The following is a 25761-nucleotide window of genomic DNA, read 5'->3' on the forward strand; positions in this document are numbered from 1 at the left end:
CTAAGTCACGTATCACTTTGAGTCAGTATTTATTCTTACCTTGAACTGACATTTTTCCGTAAATATTTCTGAACCATACTATGAACTAAGGGCTTAGGATGCAGAAGTACAATCACAACCCCCACCTTCAAACAGCTTGAACACATTTGTTACATCTAGAAAAGGAGTAACCCATGGTTGCCAATGAGATTTATACTCCTCTCCCTCAGGAGAGAAAGGGTGATTTTCTAGACCACAATTTTTTCCCTTAAATATAAGTCCCAAATGTGATAAAGAATCAGGCAAAATGTCTCAGGATACTTTTTAACATAAGCTTAGCTGAAATATTCTATTATACCAGTGATTTACCAAAGTACACAAGGCTTTAAGTTCCTTCATAAATATAAAAGAGATTACTTTAAAATGCTGTCACAATTAATGTGGGAGACAATATTTGTCAATTCTCTGTCATTAAATAACGGTACGATACATTTGCATTATATTCATTTGCATTACACGGGAATAATCCTGTGGAAATAAAATCTATGTAATTAACTCAACTAGGCATTGCTATAATTAACATTTACGAAAATTAAAAGCATTTCATCAATTAAGATAGATGAAAATGTGTGCCTCTCACTAGAAATTATATCATAAATGTGCCTATTTCAGCTGAAATATTTTTTTTCAAATCTGACTGTGATTGTCTAATGCTAAAAAGTTAATGCTGCCCAAGAGAACTAAAATCAACTTTATGTGTGAGTTATTAGCTATCCTAAATCACATAATGTGGAATATTGTCTTACCACAAAGCCCCTCATAATACTTAGGACATATCTCCTTTAATAAAAGGATTAGCTTTTAACATGTATTTTGGTTGGGATGCTCTCAGAGTTGTGCCTTAGAAAATTTCTTGGTACCCATTAAAATGCCATACTTAAAGCAAGGAAATGCTTGCTATAAGAGTGAATCATAAAAAATTACATATAAATTTTGTTTTAGTTCCCATAGTTCCTCTGTGTACTTACTGAGCAGCCAAAGTTTCTAATTCTTGACCTAGAGTGATGGTGAGAATATTTACAGATGACTTGCAATGGCAATTAAACCATATTTTTGATCTTCAGTTTTGAACTTATTTGCTTAAAATATATATATATATATATATATATTTATATCAATTGATCACACATCTACAATTTTCTTTTGCAATTTACTCTTTAGGGGGATTCAGGAGGACCACTCACGTGCCAAGAAAACAACAGATGGTTCCTGGTTGGTGTGACGTCATTTGGATACCAGTGTGCACTCCCTAATCGCCCAGGGGTGTGCTCCCGGGTCCCGAGGTTCACAGAATGGATACAAAGTTTTCTACATTAGAGTGTTTCCTGAAGCAAAGATGAAAATCAGGCAGTTTTCCCATTCCACTTTAAGAAGCATGGAAATTGAGAGTTTTGAAAAAATCATTTCTAAAAGCCTTGATTCTTTACCTAAGCCACCGAAATGCTGGGGGAGAAAACAAAAACTAATCTTTACAATACAAAGTAACTTTAAAATAATAAAGTTTGATTTTATTGTGAACAGTTATTCTTTCACAGATATTTCCTTTGTTCTTAATCATTATTTTTATCATATTCTCTTATTTAAAGGAATGTTATTTTAAAGCATATACTATTACACTTAAAGTTTAAGCAAAATTAGGAGAAGCAAAATAAACTATTTGCACAAAGTATGTTATTGTTTAAAATAGACTGCTGTAAATTATCTAATTCCAGCTTAGATCACTATTATAAGAATCTCAGTCATTCTCCTGCTTTTCTATCCAAATGCATTTCCAATCCAACTTGAGCACATCCTTAATATTTTTCCCACTTATCAAAAATATTTATTGTAAGCTCATGTCACAGACCTGAACTAAATCGATTGCACAATTCTCTCAAATAAGCTAATTAAACAGCAAAATAGCACAAGTCTATATATCGCCCTTGTACCAAAATTAAAGCTAAATTAACTAATATTGTCATACTTTCATTGGATCATTTTTTACCTGGATTATTCATACGGTCCATTTATTTCAAGCTAGTGTTTTTTAGGTTTCCAAAAATTATCAGACATATCAAATAAATACAACTATTACAAATGTGGTTTTTCTCTGATAGATGAGTTACAGTGGATATTTCTAACATGTGCAAAACTTATTTAGACACAGCTGAATTGCCCACTGGAAGGCCAAAAATGTGGAATAAATGAATTTGCTCCACTGCTTTAATCTCTTGGATCATTTCCAGAGTAAGTGTAAACTTCAATTTAGCTTACCACACAAAATCTACTGATTTATTCAGGAAGACAAAATTCATACAAATTAATACAAATGTACACGCACACACACACACACACACACACACATTCTTGCATGGGTCTATATGGTCCAAAGTAATAGAAGAGAGAGTAAGGTTTCGAGCAGTTGAAAGAAGGGGTCAATCAGTTTATATTGGCCTTATGGAAGAAAGGAGACTTGGGCTACACCTGAGAGGAATAGTTGTTACTGACGTACTGAAGAGGCAGTGGGGACCACCGTGTAAGTGGGAGAGATCCTGAAATTTCAGGGAGAAGGGACAGTAGATAATCATGAGTTGTCCTAGCAAAAGACTCTCTCTCTGGGCAATGGTCAGAGAAAGGGAAAACAATACCATATAAAGAAGGTGACATGTATACACTGCTATATATAAAACAGATAACCAACAAGGACCTACTGTATAGCACAGGGAACTCTACTCAATACTCTGTAATGATCTATATGGGAAAAAGAGTGGATATATGTATATGTATAACCGATTGACTTTGCTGTACACCTGAAAGTAATGCAACATTGTACATCAACTATACTGCAGTAAAAATTAAAAAAAGAAAAAAAGGAAAGGTGTATCCAGATGATTGAGGATTACAAATTCTTGGTAAACAATCACGGGATTTATTCTTAGGACAAAAATTGGGAGTCCCTGAACACACTACTCTTTTTTAAAACCTTTCCAATGACCTGTTCCTAATAGGAAGGATGGAGTGGTTAGGAAGGATGGAACAGCAAGGGTAGGGTCTGCTGTTTGATTTTATTTCCTGAATATTGTTCTGCATTTCACAACACTTATTAGAAGTATGCTCTGAAAATACAAATACAACACCTATTCCTTTTTATTTTTCAAAGGTCAGCTTAAGGAACCCTTAGGACAGTCTCTCTACCATCTTCCAATAAGACAGAAGTTCATTATCCCAACTCTAGGAACTTCTGCGTTTAGTAATTGACACCGGAAGAGTAATCCAACTCTGGATCAAGATAAAAGGCAAAACCAAGTCCCTTCCCCATTGCTTTGCCTCTCCTGCCCTGCAGCTGTTGCAGTTGTGGGTGGCACAGACGATGGGGAAAGCCTAGTCTCCCTCCATCAAGTCCTGACTAAAGGAAGAAATGCATGGTGGGAGCTTGGAGGGAAGAGGTAGATCCCAGCAGCTGGTCTCCTATTCTGCCCAGAAAGATGGGTCGCCAAGAAAAGAAAAAGAAGTGCTAAATGTGGGCAGATCTAAGCTTAGAACGCAGCTGCCTATTTCCTCAGTCTCTGAGCAGCTGAAAAAGGACCAATGCCCACTAATTTCTATTTTGCCTCTTAATTTTGCCAACCAACTGGAGTTGTGAATTGCCTTAGTGAAAGCTCTTCATTATCTAACTGAAAAGATGAGGTTTGAAACAGTGTACAACCATAACTTCCATTCTTACCACACGTAAACAGTCATTTGTTTCCCTAGATTATTGCAAACATATCTGTACTTTCTTCACTTAAGATATTGAGACAACACCAATGATCATTCTTCAGAAACAAGAACTTTTTATTTGGTTAAAAGGAGCACAGAGACATTTGAAGACCAGATAGTTACAACTCTCTCTTGAGAAGAAGGAGCCACAAGCACTGAAGAAACTAGAAGATAGAACAGAGGCATCCCAGTTTACTCTCTCAGCCAAACGTGAACAGCGAACACGTGATCATTGATGCCCTCCAACCCATTTTTACACTAATTCAGTTTCTTTCCTTGCGGAAATGTCAGTGTGCTGTGTTTAACTGCACACTAGTGGTGACCACTCAACTAGTCCCAACTGTAAAACCGCCTTATATGCTGACAGAGGCTAAACGGAGCTAGGAAAAACCTTAGACAAACTCTGTAGGTATCGGCCTCCAGGGTCAGTCCCAGACCCCACACAACCATCTTTGCTTTGTTGGCAAGGTAGGGGCCAAATCGATTCTAGAATCCTCAGAGAGCTACTTGTGGTTACATAGGCAATACGTGAAGACATATGATTTATATCGTATATGCCACTCTTGTTGCTCTAGATTGAGTATATTATTGTTTATACAGCTATTAACAAAGTTATTACAAAATCTGTTGAATTTTAAATGCAAAATAATTGTAAGGCACATGTCTTGCACAACTGAAATTAGACAATTCTTGCCTCCAAGTAAAATATTTGACTAGATTTACACCACGGTTAATGAAATAACTTCTTATTTCTGAAGAGATTTCCTAAACCTACTCTGACCCAAAGCAGAGAAACTAAAAGAAGATGAGCCATTTCTAGAAAAGAAACTTTTTCTATGGTAATATATTTATGTGTGTGTGAATTCAGTTGACAACAGTGATACATTTCTTTAATCAAAACAGCATGTATTTAAAAATGAAACACTGTAAAAATAAATACAAGAACAGTCCATTTTTATCTAACACTTATGTAAAGGAAAAATATTTTGCACACTGTAAACTTCAATGCAATTTACCTTACATTAACTAGATTACAACTTATGAAAGGCGAAAGAAACAAAAATAACTGCTTCCAATGCACATACTTCTCTGATGTGTTCATAGCAATTTAATCTGCATGGTCCATCCTATTTACTTGAAGTTTTGGTGCATCCTTTAGCAAAATAAGCATGGCTCACTCCATTATCAGCACAGCGTTATTTTATAAATGAAATAATAAACATATAAAAATTATTTTAATATTTGCCTCAAGGGGGAGCTTACAGTTCATCTTGTACATCCTTTGAGATCTCAAGCCATTCCAAGCTAATGTTCTGATGCCATTCCTTATACAGATCCAGAATTACAAAACTCTATTTTCTTTTCTGGAGCCAAGTCAATGAATTATTATACTTCCATGCCACTTTCTTTCCTGGTGCTTTTTGAAATCCACAGTGTGGACTGGTGTGGGCTAGTTTTTGTTCTTCCTTTACTGAAAAACAGAAGAAGTAATAAGTTCAATGTCTGAGACTTCTTATCAAACTAGGCATGTCTTGGTCCAACTGGAGATATGTCAGACCCTTATTATGAAAGCGTCTTTCTTCTCTCACCAGCATACTTTTTCATTCCTACAAAAAATTCTAGATTATTCCAGCATGTGAAGATGGTAATCAGTCTGTCTATCAGACATTGCAGAATTCCTTCAAAGAAAGAAATGAAGTCTTCCTAAACAAGCCTGAGTCATACAATTTTATAATATTACTTAACTGACTTCAATTTAACTGTGAATTTGTTACTAATAAATTACCATATCTAAATGATATGTTTTAGAGATTTGCACCCAATTAAGTAAGATCAGTACATCTCTATCTATGAAGTCATCTAACATGAATGGAAAATAAGCCAAGCAAAGTCTATGAAAAACATGAAAGTTCCCTAAATGGTTAAAACAAAAGGGTGGTTAAGTTATTAATGTGGCTTTTGTATAGCATTAGTATTTATTTAATTTAGGAGTTATTATGAGTTAAGGAAACAAGACTTCTTATTTTGAACATGACATGGAATGACAGAAGCCATCATGTGTACCAGATTGGAATTTAAACTTTCTGCAAGGCATTCAGATGACAATGGAGTTGAGTCTTTGATGAAGTTTCTCCTTGCTTTCCTGGAAGAAAGGAAAAAGGGGAGGATCTAAGAGAGAATGAATTAAGCGCTAACAGCTTAATTTCAGAGGTAGTCTATGTTGATTTATTTTCTCACTCTGAGAATTTCAAACAAGTGAAAACTCCACGGGTCTTCAAAGTATAAAAACATGGAAGACTTGAGAATGAGCAGAATCTCCACAACAACACACTATTTGGAAGAAGGAAGACGAACTTCAGAGAAAACTCCAAAAACAGGTACTTTACTAATGTTAATTTTAGAAATGAGAAGGTCTACATAATTTTTTTCAAATCCTTTTATTTTCAAATTGATTTGTTATTTACAGCTCTTCTGCAACAGTTTGGCTGGGTTATGGGGGGGATTTATATCAAATCCTCGCTCTACTTCATTGTTTGTCATAATCATAAATTTTCTTTCCATCTATAGCCTTAGGAATTAAGGGTAAAAATTAGATATTTACTATTGTCTTTATTCTGCATAAAATATTGAAAAATAATTTTAAGTGTGTTGTGTATATATATATATATATATATATATATATATATGAAAGTCAAGAGGGCAAAATATGTCACAATAGGTAGTATTAATTTGCCAGGCTTTATTTATCATTATTCAAAATGTCTTCTTTAAACAGCCAGTAAATCACAGGTTGGATTCTTTAAAAAATTTATGTGAACCATTTAGAGTTTACATCTATTTAATTTTTTTTCTGGGGCATTTTTACTTAGCAATTCTTTAGGGTTCATTTCAGGAAGAGAAGAAGATGAAGTAAAGTCAAAAGAGAAAAATGACTTATTTGCAGGTCCTTCCCTGAAGGAAGCATTCTTTTAATCAGTTGTTATTTAAAACACTTTGACAAAGATGTCTAATTTATTCTAGCAAGCACGCACTAATTAAAATCCACATCTTTTCCTTTTTCCTTTAATACATATTTATATTTCATACATTAATGTTTTAGTTTAATTGCGAAACTGACACATATGAAAAAATTTCACCTGTAACTCAGGGTATGCGTAAACAGATATAAAAGAATACTCTCAAGAATCTTGCTGTTAAGACATATCACTTTATTTCAAGATGCCTACTAAAAAGTAACCCATTTTTACCATTATACTATAGTTCCTATACTTAAAAGATCCTTTGGAAATAAAACAGAAGGCTATGAACTGAAATTTTGAAAAGGTACTACAAAGTTCACTTACAAAACTCAAGTCTTTCATACAACTTGAGGTCAGGATTGAAAGGTTTAGCATTAATGCTTATATTTAATAAAAAGAGACAGTGTAACATAGTTGCATATGTTGTGAGCTTATAAGCATTCACATTTCAGGTCCATCACACACATTAGCTATGAGACCCAAGGCAAACTGTGTGACTCATCTAAGCCACCATCTTCTCAACTGAAAAATGGAAACAGAAGGATACCTACTTCATATGGCTTGTGAGGATTAAACGAGATAATTCATAATCCTATAATCAAGGTATATTTTATTAGATTATGTATATGGGTATGTACTGACAGACATGAAAATCAAAACTTTCTTAAGACAACTTAAAAATATAATTTTATGCTAAATTTTTAAAGAGTCCTGAAAACCTATTTAAAGCTTTTCAAGTTGTCTCTGCATATATGAGTTATTTACCTTTTATGCAGCATCTGGAAACAGCAGGTTCCGAAAGCAACCAGTATCAGTAAGAGCAATGGGATCGTTGGTATAACAACATAGATTAGATTGGGAATTATTCCTACAAAAGTAAAACAGTCTTAACGTAAAGAGATAGTTGAGGCACGATTCTGACATGAAAGTTGTATAAAAACTTTCCAGAAAGTTAAGGCAAAGTATAATTATTATCAATAAGATTCCAAGTAAAATTCTTCCCAGAATACTGAATAATCTAATGAAATAATATATTCATGTTTCATTAGAAATTAAAAACAAAATATACTGCATGGTTGCCATGCTCCACTTAAATGTCCATATTTCCAAAACTATTATTAAATCTTCAGTTAAGATAGGGACTGGTTTTTACAACATATTAATAATCTCAGTTATCTCGCTTCTTTAATCCTTCTCAGTTATTACTTTGAGAAACAAGTACTGGTTATTAAAGAATAATCATGATTAAAATAATTGTTGATTTATTGGATATGTAATTATCCTAACTAATAAGCCCAGTGCCACGATGATATGCGTGACTCTCTGAGATTAAACCAAAATATGTAAATATTAAATGATGATAGAGTCATAACCTAGAGACATAAGACTACAGAGGCATAAACACTTGATCTTCATTAAATTCTAAAATGAATCATCTTTTAATCTCGTTCTATCACATTTGATAAAGTTAGGTATTCTTGGTAAAATAAAAAAGTGCCACACTGATGTCCCATACAGCTTAAAATGACTTTATTAAACAATTTTTCAATGTCATAGGAGGGTAAATATTCCTAATGTAATTATTTACTGATCTATTTAATTAGATTTACATGTTCTGAATGGTTTTAAAATCAGACACCTGAAAGTGAAAAGCGCTAAAGTTTAATATCATGTCCATACAAGAAAAGCAAATTGGAAAACTATGCATTGAGCTAGCAAATTGAAAGCCATCATCATAATTAATCTAAATAATTCTGGTCAAAGTGGACAGGACGTAGATCAAACTCTCCATTTAACTGCACATCATTTCCTTTGTTAAGAGAAGAAAAATTAACTGAGGTCCAGTGATGGGGTATTTTGGGGATAATCTGCTATGTTTTCATCCACTCTTGAGCCTGTTAAGGTGACTGCAAGCACTTTAAGGATTCAAGACACATTTCCTTTCCTTTTCAAAAGACCATCATGATCCTTTACATATAAGAGTAAAGAAAAAAGAAAGTATTTCCTACTCTTTCATGGATTTTGCATCACCTGTGGAAAGACTTGGAGACTTTGGCTCAATCTTTACGAAGTAACTAGTATAAATTAATATTCCTGTCCAATTGGCATAGGGCCATGCTAAAACAAGCCCCTAAAGGATCCTAAGAGCAGTTTTTGACTAACATGAGATTTGCACTGGGATTGCATTTTGTGTCTTTTGCAGACAGTGGCGTGCTGGAGACACAGAGCTGAAAGCTCATTGGATGCCTACTACCCAACCTGCTGTTCAGTGATGTCACTTGGTAGCTTGCAACTGACCAGGGTGGGAGTAGCCACACCACAGAAAACCCAAAGTCTACAAATAAGGCTTTTTTAAGCCCAGCCCACCCCAGCCAATCCCTAAACATTTAACAGTACCTAACTGTTTACAGGCCACTGAATGCACCCATTTACATCATAACACCTACATACTGGGGAAGATTCTTGTGGATCCACGTTTTGGTGTAGGATATACTTAGTTTAGTACTAGATACATCCATTTAAGTGAAAATAGAAAGAAAACAAAATAGGTTTTTCTGTTCAAAAACTAGCTTAGCATCATTTGTTCTAACCTAGTCCTAAAGTAAATTTCCATAGGCCTATATTTAGTGCACTATTTCACCAAGCAACAAGAAAAGTTGGGGCCAACGTGAAGCAAAGTGTAAAAGTACATTTTCTTCTCTTGATAGGTGAGTTAGAGACATGTGAACTAATTACCTGCCTCAGTAACAACCACATTTTGATGAGTGTCTCCAGGTTGATTTGTAAAATAAGTCTTTTCTATCGGAGCTGTTGGATTAATCTCTGTAAATAATAAGTGCAGTTGTCATACATAATGATAAACAAGACAAATACAAATGCAGATGAAAATAAAAGTTTATTATAAAACAAAATAAACATTGATTTCTGAAAAACTTCCAGCTAATTGTATTTTGAATTTAAATTTATATGAAATGATCTAACTATAAAGTCAACATTTAATTACCTCTGAATAAAGATCTCTTTGCAACTTGGATCCACTGGGTGAACTCCTGTAACCCCAAACTGCATTTAGCAATCCAGAGCATCTATTCTGATGATAACTGACTACAGGCAATAATGACAAAGGAGGTACAAAAGTAGGAAAAGATAGGCAAGAATTGGTGAGCATAACATGGGACACTAACTGCGATTCAAAGACCAGCAGGATTATTTCTGTACTATTATTGGTGTATAATTTAGATTTCTCATCGCGACAATAAGCAGCAGATAACTGCATATGGACTGCACCTGGAATTGATGATTCAAGTAAAAATGTTCTAAAGCACATTTCTGTCCCCTACAAACAATGTCATCTTAGATTTGCTTTCCAATAGTGTCTACTTCTTTAAAAAATAATCATAAATTAAGGCTTGCAAGTTGTTTCTTTCCCTGGTTTTACGAGGCAAGATTTCTTCAATTGTCACACACTTGAAAACTGTTGAAATTTCTTACAATGATCTGGTACTGCTCTCTTGCCTAATTTATTTTCCCCTAGGGCACTATTCATTAAATTAATAGTTCAGAGAAAATAAACTGAATTACAAAGAAAATAACCTGTAAATTTGTTTTCATTTGTTCCAAAAATATAATTCTGTTTATTTTTGTCAATTAATGGAAAAGAAAAAAAAAACACATGCAGCATCTTACATTAGTTTCAGAATATTAAATCATTTTAATGTCATGTTTACTCTAATTTGGTCACATAGTCTCTATTCATTAGAAGCTTAATCATACACCATCCTATAATAATATTTATTATTCTTATACACGTATATTACCCTGATACTTTGCCCGACACAGTCCTATCCTACACAGAATTTAGGCACTCTATGCCCCTAGGTGCTCAACTGGTATTTGCTGAACAAATAATACAGATATTATGCAATTTATCAACATAGAACTGGTTATCTTTAAAATATTTTAACAAACTTTACTGCAACTGCTGATTAAGTAACAAAATTTTAGAAACATAATCTCCTACATACTATTTTTAATGTCTAAGAGCGAGAGTACTTAATGTAGGGTTTCCCTGGTGGCGCAATGGTTGAGAGTCCGCCTGCCGATGCAGGGGACGCGGGTTCGTGACCCAGTCAGGGAAGATCCCGTATGCCGCAGAGCGGCTGGGCCCTCTGTGAGCCATGGCCGCTGAGCCTGCGTGTCCGGAGCCTGTGCTCCGCAACGGGAGAGGCCACAACAGTGAGAGGCCCTCGTGCCACAAAAAAAAAAAAAAAAAAGAGTACTTAATGTAATTTTAATAAATATAAAAATCAGATTCAGAAGTATCCCCTTAAAATGTCTTTGGATAACACTGATAGACCCAAAGAATAGATATTCAACACACAGAACAGTAACAACAACAACAAAAAAAAAAAAGGTGGAGAAGAGAGTGAGAAAACTCAGACGTGAATTATTCAGTTTCTGTAGAGCTAGGTTAATTTTTTACCACTTTGGATATCAGTAGCCATGCTATTAGACAGTATGCAGGAACAGAAGCAGGAGACTAAGTTCACGTGGTACTTTTGGTATAGTTGGAGAAAAAAGTTCAAAATAATCAGTGTTATAATCTATAAATTGTAATTAGTCTCACTACTTGATCCTCCAATCCCCTCACCACTAAGAAGTTAACTACTTACCATCAAAAAAGCACTGACTATACAAGCAAGGAATTTAATCAAACCAACATCCTTCATAAATAAGACACTAAGCTCAAGGAAAGAAGGTTAACTACATAGAAAATATATAAAAATGAAAATATTTAAAGTAAAACAAAGTAGAAAAATTCTATACATTAATAATTCTAAGTACTTTTACACTGTAGAAGTGTACATGTGCTTCAAAAACAAAAAATACATGAAATAATCTTGTTAAAAAAACTATAGGTATTTGAAGATTTAGGTAGAATATAGAAGATAAATGAAAAACTAATTTTATGTCTAAAACGCTCTTCCATGAGTAATATAAACCTAGACTACCTAATACAAAACAAGAGGATTCTGGGGAATAGTGACCTGAATAATGTGGTAAATATGATATAAAATAAAATAAAATACAAAGGGTCACCTAAAAGCTCAAAGAATGAAGATAATATTGTATTAAGAATACACTGTAATATACTTTGTTTCATTTAATAGTTTCAAGCACACAGTGTCACAAATTTAAAATATGAAAGAATTTCAACTTCATATTTTTCTAGGAAAAAAATTAAGACAAAGAACCTAAGTGTGTAACAGATATAGCTTTGCAAAGGCTTCTAGGAGGGTAATGATGCATTTAGCAACCAGGAGGCTTAAAGACTAAAATCACCAGGGATAAAGAAAGTAGGCTAATATACTCAAGAACAGGATAAATATAAGAGAAGGGTAAATCTAATCCCAATAATCCCTTGTGCTTTACAGTCTTATGAGGAAAAGAAGACTCGTGTAATTTCAACAGAATAATGGAAATAGCAGTACTTGATTGTAATTGCCTTCCACGAACACATGTTATGAGGTCAAGCAGACAGCCCTTGGAAGAGTTCAAATGAAACTTCCAAACACTGAGAAGAGGAAAACAGAAAAAAAAAAAAAAAATCCTCATAGTCTAAATATCTAATTTGACTTTCTTTGATGATTAAAACGATGAGTTTACATCGTTCTGATTAGTCTCTCTTTTGGTCAGATATCGTTGAGTTGTTCTAGTCAAAGTAACTCAAATTTACTATTTCAGCAGGAAACCACACTAGCGTAGCTCAGGTCAGTGCGATCTTCCCATGTGCTCCATACGGCAATAAGTTGGAGACTTCAAACAAAAGCGAACTGCCTGCCGAGGCATATTCCAAAGAACGAGGATCACGCGGAAAACGAGGCACACGCGCCTAATTTTTTGCGCCATGGCTCTCTGACTTTCTGACTTTCACTGAGGAGCACAAACCAAGTATCACGTCATGAAATGATAAGCTAATGTCCCAGGAGAATGTTGCTTGCTTCCCTTAAATTCACCAGAAAATCTAAAGAACTACTGATCAGATGTGTAAACCTACAGGTGCTTTGGTGTCTTACACCTACTTCACACACACTATACTAAATTTTGAAAGAGTTTAAACAGATATTTATTCTTCATAAAATCCGTTTACAAAAACACAGTTTGGACTTAATATTAGAAATAATTATTTTCTCTTAAAAAAACCCCTCTGGATGTTTTCTAGTTGCTCCCTTCTATTTAACTCATAGGGCAGTTTGCTTTATAGCCTAGTGTGCTTCAATACTTTGTCATCAAACTGCAAAGTAATTCCATGTTTCACAGCAGAAAAACAAAACGAGCCAAAGGTAGTGAAGGTTAAAGATAAAACTTAATATAAGCAAATATGCACAAAATCTGCTCCTACAGACTTACAATGCTTCCTACCTGGTTCATACTTGCAGATGTAATTGTGCTTCATGTTGCACCTGTCGTCATTCCACTGGTAAAGGTAGGGACCCCCAAGGCCAGGATTGGCTGTTGGCTGATGATACATCACAACACACTTTTCGCTTCCACAGGAAGGTTCATCAGTATACCAGTTTCTGCCAAGTACAGAGCAGCAGGAACACTTCTCAGTGACTTCGCCTGTTCTATTCTGACATCCTCTACAGATAACAGAAATCTCCCTTTGTCCTCTGCCCTCTGAGTAGCCCCCTTTGCGTCCTCAGGATCCCTACTCACCGGTACTGGGAACTGCTTCCATCGGACCACTGGTACAGATCTGGGCAGGCACCAGATGTTTGCCCCTCTCCATTTCTCCAAAGCCCTATCCAGAAATCACCATCAGAAATCCCAGTTCCTGGCTTTGTAAGGTTTTGCAACATGCTTTCTATTAACTTCTGTTCTGCTTCATTCTCAAGGCTGAGAAGGACTCCCCCTTCACTCTCACAAGCCAGGCGTGCCTCCTGAAAGCTCACTCGGCTGGATAGCTCATGGAAGTAGGCCATCTTGTAGCAGGGATGTTTGAAATCAGCAAAACATACCTTTTGGCCTGAAGAAAAAAGATGCCCATGTACTGATTATCTGAACTATATTCATAATGCTACTTACCACAAATTAAAATGAAAGAACCAATCAAAACAGAAACAATCTGCCAAGAATGTTTCTCCCATTGAACCACTGCATAAAGTTTATTTTCTAGATTCTTATTTCAATTTACAAAAGCAAATTGATTCCCTAATAAACTTGTAACATAAACTTTTAAACACAGTATATCAAGGAAATTTTTGTAAAGGGAAGTCATAATTCTCCTGGCTTAGATTTTGTAAACTGACACCATAGCGAGTGAAAGTAGCTAAAAAAATTGTCAGGTATACACAGTAAAGGAAGCTAAAAGGTCAAAATTATGAAATAAGAATCATAATTCATAAAGGAATTATTAAAAACAAGTAAAAAAAGCAAATTTACATAAGGTATCATGAAGTGAATACATTTAAATAATTGAAATTTAAATAAAGTGGCAAATTTAAGTGTAAATATTTGTTTTTATTGTATATATCTGAGAGCAAATACATTAAAATTGAAAGTTAACAGAAGTCAGGATGAAGGTAACGCTAATAATAAACAATTTATTGGGGACTTCCCTGGTGGCGCAGTGGTTAAGAATCTGCCTGCCAATGCTGGGGACACGGGTTTGAGCCCTGGTCCAGGAAGATCCTATGTGCTGTGGAGCAACTAAGCTCGTGTGCCACAACTACTGAAGCCCACACGCCTAAAGCCCGTGCTCCACAACAAGAGAAGCCACCGCAATGAGAAGCCCGTGCACTGCAACGAAAAGTAGCCCCCGCTCGCAGCAACTAGTGAAAGCCCACGCACAGCAATGAAGACCCAACACAGCCAAAAATAAATAATTTTTTAAAAACCAATTTATTAATATAATATTGTATTAGAAGTGACAGGTTAACTTTCTAGAGTACTTATAGAATACTCAGAATTTGGAGGTGAAATTGAAAATGTAATTTTTATTTTCACTGGTATTTTAAAGGTTTTTATAAATTACAGCACTCAGTTTAACCATCTATCCTGATATCTATTAATGATTTTAGAAGTCACTATATAGAGAATATAAACTTGTGTCAAGATATTAAATGGAACCACAAGTTAAGCTTAAAATAATTCTTGAGACCTCTTAATGAAATATCACCTTTTATTATCAAGCTTCATTGCTGTGACATCACTATACTTCTGCTCAGACTACATCAGTGAAGACTTAAATACATAGGCAATGAAAGTTTGACTTAAAAGCCCTCTTAAAATTGAATTCCACATACCTCTAGGAATTGAGCACAATGAATATTCCTAATTAGTGACATAACTACAAATATGAATGATCATATTGGGTCATAATACAGCCATATATGTAACAGGGATATTACAGTGTACAGGATTTAGCAGTGGAATTCCTATTGTTGTACGATTTACACCTGCCTCTTTTTTTTTTTTTTTTTTTGCGGTACGCTGGCCTCTCACTGCTGTGGTCTCTCCCATTGCGGGGCACAGGCTCCGGACGTGCAGGCTCAGCGGCCATGGCTCACTGGCACAGCCGCTCCGCGGCATGTGGGATCTTCCCAGACCGGGACACGAACCCGTGTCCCCTGCATCGGAAGGCGGACTCTCAACCACTGCGCCACCAGGGAAGCCCTACACCTACCTCTTTTTACCACCAAATATGTATGCCAAGATTATAGACGCAATCTCCAGAACAGTCACGCTGTTTTGTTTTGTTTTTCATTAGCTTCCTTGGTTCACCTCTGATCTCTGCTGTCAACTTTAAAAACCTCCATGGATCCCTCTCTGTCACTGTTCCTTAACCCCAGCCTGCTGTCCACAGCTTCCACTACCCTTTTAGTCCCTCTGATTTCAGCTTGAGGTTTGACCTTGGAAAATAGGCTATCTAGTATTTTATGTAAAATTAAGGCAAATTACTTCATGCTAAGAAATCAAGGCATAGTTTCACTGCTTACAATTCTTGTTGGGATTGAAGGCTTTTTCACTATGCATTTAATTTTGTAGCCAATCAAGAAAATTTGACAGTAGTGAAGGGCTGGGGGGGGTGTATTATATTTAAACATTGGCAAAAAAGTAAAGCATTCAAGCTTTGTATTCTTAATTACAGTATATCACACTGAGCCAGCGTCGGTATCACATCCATTCTCCCCCAGAATCAGCAATTAATGACCGGTGATGACACTTAGAGGCAGGAGGGAGCAGAAATCAGTGGAAGGCCATTAACCTCACAACAGTGTTTGAGTAATAGGCATTCAATAAGTTGACACTGCTGAGAACAGCCAACTAATAACAGAGCAGTTCCAGCAATGCAAGCAAGACAGCCAGTTGTCCTCTTTGTCTCATTAACTGTGATCTGGACTCAGGAGCAACACACTGAATAATAAGAACAAATTAAGAGACTGCCCCAACTAATTGTTAATGAAAAATAACAGGCTCCTATGAGTGACCACGGGGAAACTGGAATTAAAGAGACGTCAAGAGGACAAACCAGTCTGAAACAAATAATCCTGGAGAGATGACCATGGAAGTCCCAATGGTTGATCCTAATACAATTATTATTTTTTAAAAACTTCTCCTAATTTATTATTAGGGTTTGTGATGTCTTCATTGTTTAAAATGGTTGTTCCTGGAAATACTCTAGCAATGCCATTAAGCCTAGTGATTTGTATGCCTGTATTTTTAAAGCAAGCTCTGTTTCCATTTTTATCTTCTACATCTTTTTCATATTTCTAAGTCTCAAAATATATCTGGACTACATTCCCTTGAGTTTTCAGTTTGTTCAGTTTTTTACTCCAAGAACTCTCAGACTTCAATTTGATTCCAGCACTTGTGAAATATTAAGTTGTCCAATGAGAGTGTTCTGCAAGATAATAGAAAGAAGCCAAATTTAAAAAAAAAACAGATTAGCCAGAAGTTTTAATGAGTAAAAATTATTTATGTAACAAAGCCAGCACAAGTTCGGAAAATGCCTAGGTATGACATATATGCTAAAAGTCTCTTCTCATTATCTTTGACGTACTAAAAACAAATGCAGCAGAGATTTATTACTGATGGTGAGAATACAAGAATGATGATGAAAATTACCTTATTTATCAAATTAAAATAGCACTTTTAATTAAATACATAAGAGAGCTTTAAGTGTCTTGTAGAAATTCCTAATACCACTATTAGGTACTAGGAATGTCAATCTGTAGATAAATGTTAGTCTGTAGAGAAATAATAACAATAATAATTAAAGAAAAATCCATAGACAGGGATTATATTTAAAATAATTAAGAACTAATACTGCACAAGCCCTGGATCACAGCCAGCCTTGGCACTCTCTATGCCGGGCATCCTCGCTTTGGCTGTGGATGATGGAATGGTCCAAGGGTCTTAGACGAGGGGATGCAGACTGTAGTGGCTGCATAGCAGGGGGAATCTCAGAGGATCAGGACAGTGGCCAATGACCAACTACAGACAGATATTAACTCCAAAGTGCATTAATTGAATATCAGCTGTGTCCACAGATTTTAAACTGAAAAGTCACTAGCAGTTCAGATCTAGCAAAGCAGTTTTAAGGAAATTATAGATACACTGTAGTTTTTATGGTATCTCTATATAAAATCAGTTAAAGCTGACACTGGGAATTTCTTCATATCCAATTCTCTTTTACTACTGATTTCCACCTTACGGTGCAAATTTGGTCCAAGTTGCAGCAAAATCAGCAGAAACAGCAGCTACTGAACTGCTCACCACGATTTCAGCTGATCACACTTGGCTGTAATAGCAGTGGAACTCCCAACAGCTGGGAAACAAATGTTGCCCTAATTCCCAGAAAAGTCCCATTAATACGGATCTTCTCGAAGCAACTTTCCCACTTCGGTAAAGGCTAATCTTCTTAGGGAACACTTATAATTAGCTCCTTTCTCATTCTGTGAGATCACATAGAGAATTTCCTTTTCTCTTACTTTTAAATATTATATTCAGATAAAATCCTCCATCGACTATTTTGACCAGCAGAAAGCTAGTCTTCCATCTACTACAACTAATCTTCCATCTACTCTCCTACCACCCATAAAATATTCAGATAACCATATAGTAGTTTTTATCACACTAACGCTACCTTGATACTGTCTAACAATAATTTACTAAATGTTACCTAACACCTGTAGTGGGAAACCTCCCTTGATTGTTGACTTATGTGCAAGAAAGACCTTTCACCCAGGATTCTACACCTCCTGGTTTCATACATACACACACACATGCACACACGCACACTCACACACAACTACATACATACACATGCACTTTAATTTAGAGATAATTTTCAGTATTGCCTACTAAAATAAACATTCCTATCATTATCACAGCTAAGATTCTGCTACTATTTCCATGCATAGATAATTCTGTCCTTTTTCTCAGTCATGAAGATTCCTTTAGAGCTAAATATTGGCAGAGTTTTCGATGCTTTTAGCAACAATGTAAAAGCAGGGCCAAACTCATAAAGTCATGGCAGTTTACTTTTTTCTTCCTGAATAGAAAGGATCTATGACTTGGCTTTGATTTGCTTATATTTATCAATTTTCTGGAAGTTGAGTCTTCATTTAGTTATGAAAGTAAGAACATTTTTCTTATATCTCACACTATAATCATATATTGTCAAATTAAATAAGCATTGAATTTATATCATATTTTTCAGTAAAAACATGGAAGATTATGAATTCCTGTTATTCAGTTATGATCTACCTTTAGTTGCAAAGAAAAAAAACAAGTTGTACAAAAGAGGACCTACATGATAAATCTTCCCCAAAGCAGACTGACCAGACTTTGGACATTTTACTAGAATCCCACAGAATAATTTGTTTTTCATAATTCTTTCTTACTCTACTCAAAATCAAAGGAATAAATATGCTGCAACTACAACATACAATGTGACATGACCTCCAATAGTAAAACTTTCAAACTAAAAAAGGGAATGTTCTCAATCATAAGTATTCTGCTTTCAGTGTTCAATATTACACCTACTTTTTAAGACATTTCATTATAAAAATGTTTTGTTGTAATAAATTTTATTTTTTCAGGAGATTTTATAATGCAATGAATTGCATAGTGCACTATTAAGATTGTGCTCGAATCCGTTTTCCTGTCTTGGTCATTGTTTGCATGATGGTGGCATCTGCAAGCCCTACATCTCCACCTGGGAAGTATCACAAACTTTCTGGGAAGGGGATGAAATTTATTTTTTTAATCCAGTATTTGAAATCAAGATCTAGATAATAAATTGTAAACCAAGTAGATAAACTGTAAACTGCGTGAGTGAAGAATTCAAGCATTCAATCACTAAGAGCTGGCTTGGAATCCCAGAACCGTACTGGAACTGTGGGGACATTGGGGACATTATTTAAACTTTCCTGACCTTAGTTTTCTCACCTAAAAAGTGAGAGTGGTTAGGAGTTTTAAAGAAATAATGACAATAATAATAGCCTGACAGGGGACTTCCCTGGTTGTCCAGTGGTTAAGACTCTGCGTTTCCACTGCAGGGGGCACGGGTTCAATCCCTTGTCAGGGAACTAAGTCCCACATGCCATGTGGCACGGCCAAAAAAAAAAAAAAAGCCTGACATTTATCAATAGTTTAGTGTGCAGGGCCTCACTGCTAGCACAATCCACACCTTTGGGTAAATTAGGAAAGATGATCTCTCCTGGTGATACAGGCTGCTCAGCTTGAAAAAGTTATGCTCTCCTCCAGGTTGCCTCAGCTGCAGGCACAGGGACTGCCACGTTGAGCGCCCCCTCACAGCTTCCTGGCCGGCAGCTGTGTCCATGAAACAACCTACACTACTGTGTTTGAACCCCTTTAACCCTGCAACAACTCTGTGATGAAGGTGCTTTCATCCCATTTTAAAAATGAGGCAAGGGAGGCATAGAAAAGTTAAATAATTTGCCAAACTCACATGGCTCATAAATGGTAAAGGGTTTAGAACCAAGCAGACTGGCTCCACAGTTCCTACATGTCCCCAGATTTCTATGCTGCCTCCATGGAGGTCTCAGATATATTTTTCTAAGGTGAAGAATCTCATGAATAAAGGGATTGATTAATATGTACATTATTACTATGACCTATGTTACCATGTTCAGCATTGGTCTGTTATTGATACCGGATGGCTAACATATACTAGGGGTTGTACATTGAGGGTTTGTTTCTAAGCAGAATGTAGATTTTCTTTTACTGAACATTTAGACACAGGATCCATATTGGAACATCTATCTCAGATTTTCAGACCCTTTATGTCCTTAATGATTTTTTTATCTAGCCCTTCTATTTTCCAAGTAAAACAAACAAGGTCCAAACTGAACTTTTTCCCAATTACAAGGAGTCAAATTGTCAGGCTGTGTTACATTATCAGTAATATGTTAAAACAGTGAAAGAAACAATCTTGTGTCCATCCGTCCACCTGTGTGCAAAGTACCTAACAGAAGAGAGAGGGTTGGAGAAAGCAAAATTTCTAGTGAGACCATCAGCTGAATTTCCACTTTGGACACCTTTCTACAACACTGTCCACTTTCTAATGTTAATGTAACAGATATTGCCATCTTCCAGAAAAAGAATTACAAAAACAAAACCATAAAATGATGAAAAACAGCCGTTAAGGATTAATGGCTATGGTGAATGTGTAGTTTATTGCATGACTGGTAATAAGATTAATTTGTTCCTTTCTTGCCCAAGAGATACTTAAAGTAATTGCATCTCTGAAAACTGCACTGTCATCACTTTATGCTTTTGATGATGTCATGGAAAATAGTACCATAGGCTGGAATACGCTCAGCAGTTTTTTCTTTTAATTTTAAAAAGTTTTTGTATCTCCCTTGATCTAGGTTACTGGTCACCACCCATGATTTTGCAATATTCTGTGGCATTCGCATGATCAAAACGGAAGTGTCTAAATCGCCCAGTCTTCTAAATAAAATGTTTGCAAATTTAAATAAGTTCAAATTAATACATATTAAAGTGTTCTGCAGAAATGTGGAGGTACCATGAAATACACTTAATGCTTTCTGCAGCATAAACAGGTTGATGGATCACTGCTGTGTGCACTAAAAAGAGAAAGTAAAAACAAACACACACATTACTTCAAAACACCTCAAATGCTTAAGAATATGCATGTGCTCTTCAAACATATCCTCCCATCTCAGAGACCTGAATTTTGAACTCTTCTTTTTCATATGTATCCTTATACCCAAAAGTAAAATCCTCTTACCTTTGTTCTAAAGGTGTCATTACCCACCAGTCACTTCACAGATTTAAATGATGGCAGAACCCAGAGATATCCTCTACACATCTGTGTGTGCAACAAATCAGTACAGGTCCAAGACCTTAAAAGTAGTTCCCAAGTTAGCATCACAAATTCACTAAAAAAATATTTGATCATTATCCTTATAGTTTATATTTTTATTGCCTATCCACGAATCAAAATAAGCATAGCCAGTAATCTACACAAATACTTTTCTATTACTGCTAGTTGCTATTAAATCTTATGGGGCAGATTATGACGATGTTTGAAATGCTATTTCTCATTTAAATATTTTCACTTCATTTATAAATAATGCTCTCAACTTTAAAAAGGGTGGTGTAGCTAAAAGTATCAGAAAGTATCTTATTGAATAAAGTACTAAAATGAGAATTGCTATAAAGCATTATTTTGAGAGTTCCTGTCTTTTTTTCTGCAGTAATTATTTTGGTACACTGAATAGAAATTATAAGTGGTTGTGCTGATATTCAATAATTAGAAAATATATTCCATATATTGTAAGTATGCTCCTAATAATGGCCCCAAAGAGTTTGTTTCACTTGACAGACAGCTGAGTAGAATTTTGGTAAATGGTCCCTAACGGCATGAAAAAGTTTATGTACTTCTCAAAGCTTAACATCAACCAGGGAGACATCAGACCTACTTCTTCCAAAATGTCAGGCTTTAAACTCCTCTGTACTCATGCCATTATGGTTGAAATACATATTGTAAAAAATTAGTCTTCAAAGGATAAAATCACAAATCAATTTCTAATGGTTAGATTTCAATGTGAGTTTGCAAGGCCAAAGACAATTAAATTATTCATAAGAAAAACATAACTGTTTTAATATCAAGTAAACATCATCACTTATGTTAAATCAAATAGATCATGTTCAGTTAATTAGAAATTTTCCAGATGGCACCTACAAGATGCCTATAAATACTTAATAGGAAAACAGAGCAAAAGGTTTGCAGCAATTTATGCAATAATAAAACACAAAATAAATTTTCATCAACAATTTTTTCAAGTTTTTGTTTTTTTAACTTTATGTATTCTTTTTCTCCCTTTGCAAAGTTTAAGGCATACAGTAAGAATATACCTAGTGGATACTATTTAAGTCAATGAAGTGTTTCTATGTGTTTAAGAAACACCTTATGCTCAAAGCCTGATCTCTGCTGTTAATTCATCTGCAAGAATAAATCTGACAGAGACAAGGGCAGTCAGATAAGTAATTTACACATTCAGATGAGTTTTATGGTGAACTTATTTTTAAGCTAAAATAGGGGGAATGGGATCTAATGCTATGGCTTTTGTAACCTCCTTGTTTGATACTGTAAAGTTTTCATTTTATAAATGAATAATAATAACAGCCTGAAAAAAATGTAAGCAACACGCACTTCCAAGTGACATTTCACAATGTATTTAATTCCAGTGTCTCCTGAGGGCCAAAAAGTTAGTGGAGAGTGATTGATAACCAGACATTGAAGGATTATATTCAGAAGATGTAGAACATCACATTGCTGAGGGAAGATCAGTAACGATTAAGCTTAATATGCCAGTTTCTAAAGGTCTAGTTTCACTACTGATTAAGTTGCTGTTAGCTGTCATCTACCTCTACCTCTAGTGGCACCTGTTACACAGATGCACAGAAAGTGAAAAGGAACTCGTGCTTTTTACATTAAAAAAACTTCCCACACTTAAAACACATGCCCACATAAATTCAACAAATATTTATTGCAACACTTTAATTAGCATCACAAGAGATTTCAATAAGGATAGCTATGCTCAATTTTCCTGTAAGGTCCTATTCATTCATCCTAGGCTTTTGAGAATCTTTATGTTTTTTAAGAGACCTTCCCCAAAAGTAAGGGAGAATGAATGCGACACGAATTGCTCAACAACAGGACAATGAAAGTGGAAGGAAAAGAAAAATCAAAGCCAGCTCCGGGAAGCTTGCCAATTCCGATCCATTTCCCTTGCACTGACTCGACCGACCTAATTGGGCACCTACTGTGTGCACAAACCTGCATCGATGACCATGTACACCTCAACCCAACTCGAGCAGACTTCATGTTCTGAGAAGTCCCCAACTTGGAATGAGGTGTGTAAAGGCGTCCTCACACAACGACCAGTCCCCTGGTCTTTGTCAGCCCTCCTGAGAACAAAGGCTGCATGCCCCTGGGTCTGTGAGCCCCACACGGCGAACAGGTTTGGTCTCGGAAATCATCTGAGTGAACCCTGTGCGGGCGAGGACTGAAGTCGAGCCAGGACGACAGGGGGTGGCATTTCTGCAGCGGTTCCTCTGTCTCTGGGCTCCCTCTGCCTAGGCCGTACCCCACCCCTTCTACAGGTACCAGCCCTACCCTGCGGCCAACTCTCTTACAAAGAAAGTCGACATTAGTCCTAGACAACGCTGTACTGCTCAGGATGAAGCGGGGCTCGCTTCTCAGCTACTGAACCTGGCGCTTCCAAAACAGTTAAACTTTTCTGTGTGTTTAGCGGGGCTGGGGAGAAAGCAGAATACAATCAATTCCCCCCTGCCTCCTCCGGCCCCCTACCTACCCCGCACGGGTTTTCAACCCCTCGGAGAGCCTCCACCCCAGGACTGGCCGGTCCGCACCTCCCTCGCGCCCCGCCGCCCCCTCTCCCGGCTCGTGCGCTCGGCGAACTGCCCCGGACTCACCGCTGACCACCCGGCGGCAGAAGGCCCCGTGGCCGCAGAGCAGTGCGGCGCCCAGCAACAGCGAGACCACGCGGCTCATCGCGGCGCGGCGGCGGCGGCTGTGGCGGCAGCAGGTGTGGCGTGGAGCGAAGGGGCCTCTGCCCGCCGCGCAGCCGGGGCTCTAAGCCCGCTGCCTCCCTGCCTCCCCGCGGGGCCCTACTCCGGCCGCCCGAACCCGGCTGCCCGGCCCCCTGCACGCATCGCCTCTGGCCAGACCTGGCGCCGGGCGCGCTGGTGCCGCGCGCGAGTGTGCCGGGCTAGAGCGCACGACCCTGCGGGTGCGCGTCTCGGGAGAGGCAACAGATGTTAGGGGGTCCCGTGTCTATCCCAGAGGTGAGGCAGGAGCCGCGATTTGGACCCCACCGCGCCCTTGGCGCCTCTCCTCGGCCTCTGGCAAGTGAGGGGCTGGGCCCATGCGACCTCCTGGTCGCGGCTCCCGTAACAGCAAAGCAGCAGCTCTGCGCTGGAGGCGCCGTCTTATATACCCACATGCCGAGGTTCCAGCCCCTCGCGAGTAATAATTTTTAACTACTTCGTCTCTCCTGTCATGCGGAGCATCCTGGCCCCTCCCCTAAAAACTAGAGCCACTTTGCAAACAGTCCAGTCAGCGGCCCCACCTCCTCTCCTCCGCTCCTCCCGGTTTCCTGTTTCCATTCGCTAGCCGACTGGATACTCATTTGTGTAAAATATGACAGCTTTGCTATTAAACTCTGGCGAAAGTTGGATCCATCTGATTTTCTCAAAGATTAATATCCACGGGGATGCCAAGTTGTGGGGCCTTTTTTTTTTTTTTTTCTGTGCTCAATTGTTTGCTCATATGTATTGCTAGATGCAGGGCACTAGCCACTATTTAAAATGGATTGGCGGAGTGGGAGCCAAAACATGTTCCGTGAATTATACAGCGTGGCAGGTTTTTCTCCACCTAGGTTCTGCAAGTAGATTACTTCCAAGCAGGCTGTTTGACTAAGTTGCCAAGGAGTAAATTAAAGAGAATATTTGAAAGTTTTCCCAACTGATTTCAACCTCAGTCTTTATAGCTCTAGGGAAAACCATCAACATAAATTTTCTGAATACTTGGGACTTTCCTGGACATAAAGGTATGTATTTCTTTGTAATCATCTATCAGTGACCTGGGATTTATATCAGAAGTAAACCATTCTAAAACCTACAAAGGCACTTTTCCATAACATGACTTGGCCTTTATTGTAATAACAGTCCACCCGAGGATGCTGCATTTTCCTGGAGTATTGAAAAACAGTTCATGAGAGTTTTATCTATATCTAGTCCATGATAGGAACCCTGAGGAGGCTCCCATAATGGGCTTCAGTAGAACTGGTACTTTCCCATTACGTTGCTTTAAATGCACCAGGATTTGTTAAACGAAATCCTTTGGTTTTAATGATTTTGAAATCCTTTGGTTTTTACAGCACCTCCCTGTCTTTTGTTTTCATAAGCCACAAGTACACTCAACACTTGTTGGACTGTTTTCTTAGGGAAAAAACACTCAATCTTTCTATAGTAAAGACAAGTCATATAGAATAAGAAGTTTTAACACTTGGAAAGATCTTAAGGATTATTCAATCCACTCTACTCAAGAAAGCAGAATTCCAAAATAATTATAATATTGTCTATTACTTTATTTTCCTTATACAACTATTAAAGGTAATTTATTTCAGGGCCATGGGCAATTGGTAAATCATGTAAAGGATACGGATTTTGTGAGTTTCTCCACCAGCTAAAGGTCCAAAAGAAACAGGTATTGCTGGGATCTTGAATGGAAAATGAAAAATATTAAGTCCTCAAAGCAATTGGAGGTATATGTAAGCTCAGCCCTGTAAATCATGTCAAAGAGTGTCACTGGGTATGACTGTAGTCAGAAATTTGCTCCAGGTGCCTTCAGAGTCCAGTGTGGAGGAAGAAATGT

General features: G+C 37.0%; 2 protein-coding genes across 2 annotated transcripts in view; one reads left to right on the plus strand and one right to left on the minus strand.

Annotated features, from left to right (window-relative positions):
• Positions 1-1925, plus strand: part of TMPRSS15 (transmembrane serine protease 15) — a 131797-nt gene extending 129872 nt beyond the window's left edge. The window contains exon 26 of the mRNA XM_022574480.2: positions 1201-1925. Coding sequence (XP_022430188.1) covers positions 1201-1356 — 156 coding nt within the window. The 3' untranslated portion in view covers positions 1357-1925. The remainder of the gene's footprint in view (positions 1-1200) is intronic.
• A 439-nt stretch (positions 1926-2364) lies between these two features.
• Positions 2365-25365, minus strand: CHODL (chondrolectin). The gene is made up of 6 exons (XM_022574500.2): positions 23799-25365; positions 13518-13827; positions 13221-13378; positions 9534-9620; positions 7563-7665; positions 2365-5248 (listed from the first exon to the last, which is right to left on the minus strand). The coding sequence occupies exons 1-6, from the start codon at positions 23875-23877 to the stop codon at positions 5164-5166; spliced, it is 822 nt and encodes a 273-aa protein (XP_022430208.1). The 5' UTR covers positions 23878-25365; the 3' UTR covers positions 2365-5163.
• Positions 25366-25761: the final 396 nt, after the last annotated feature.

The sequence above is a fragment of the Delphinapterus leucas genome, chromosome 4 (assembly GCF_059928025.1).
Source record: "Delphinapterus leucas isolate spDelLeu-1000000601 "Yukka" chromosome 4, BTC_Dleu_Yukka2, whole genome shotgun sequence".
NCBI lineage: Eukaryota > Metazoa > Chordata > Mammalia > Artiodactyla > Monodontidae > Delphinapterus > Delphinapterus leucas.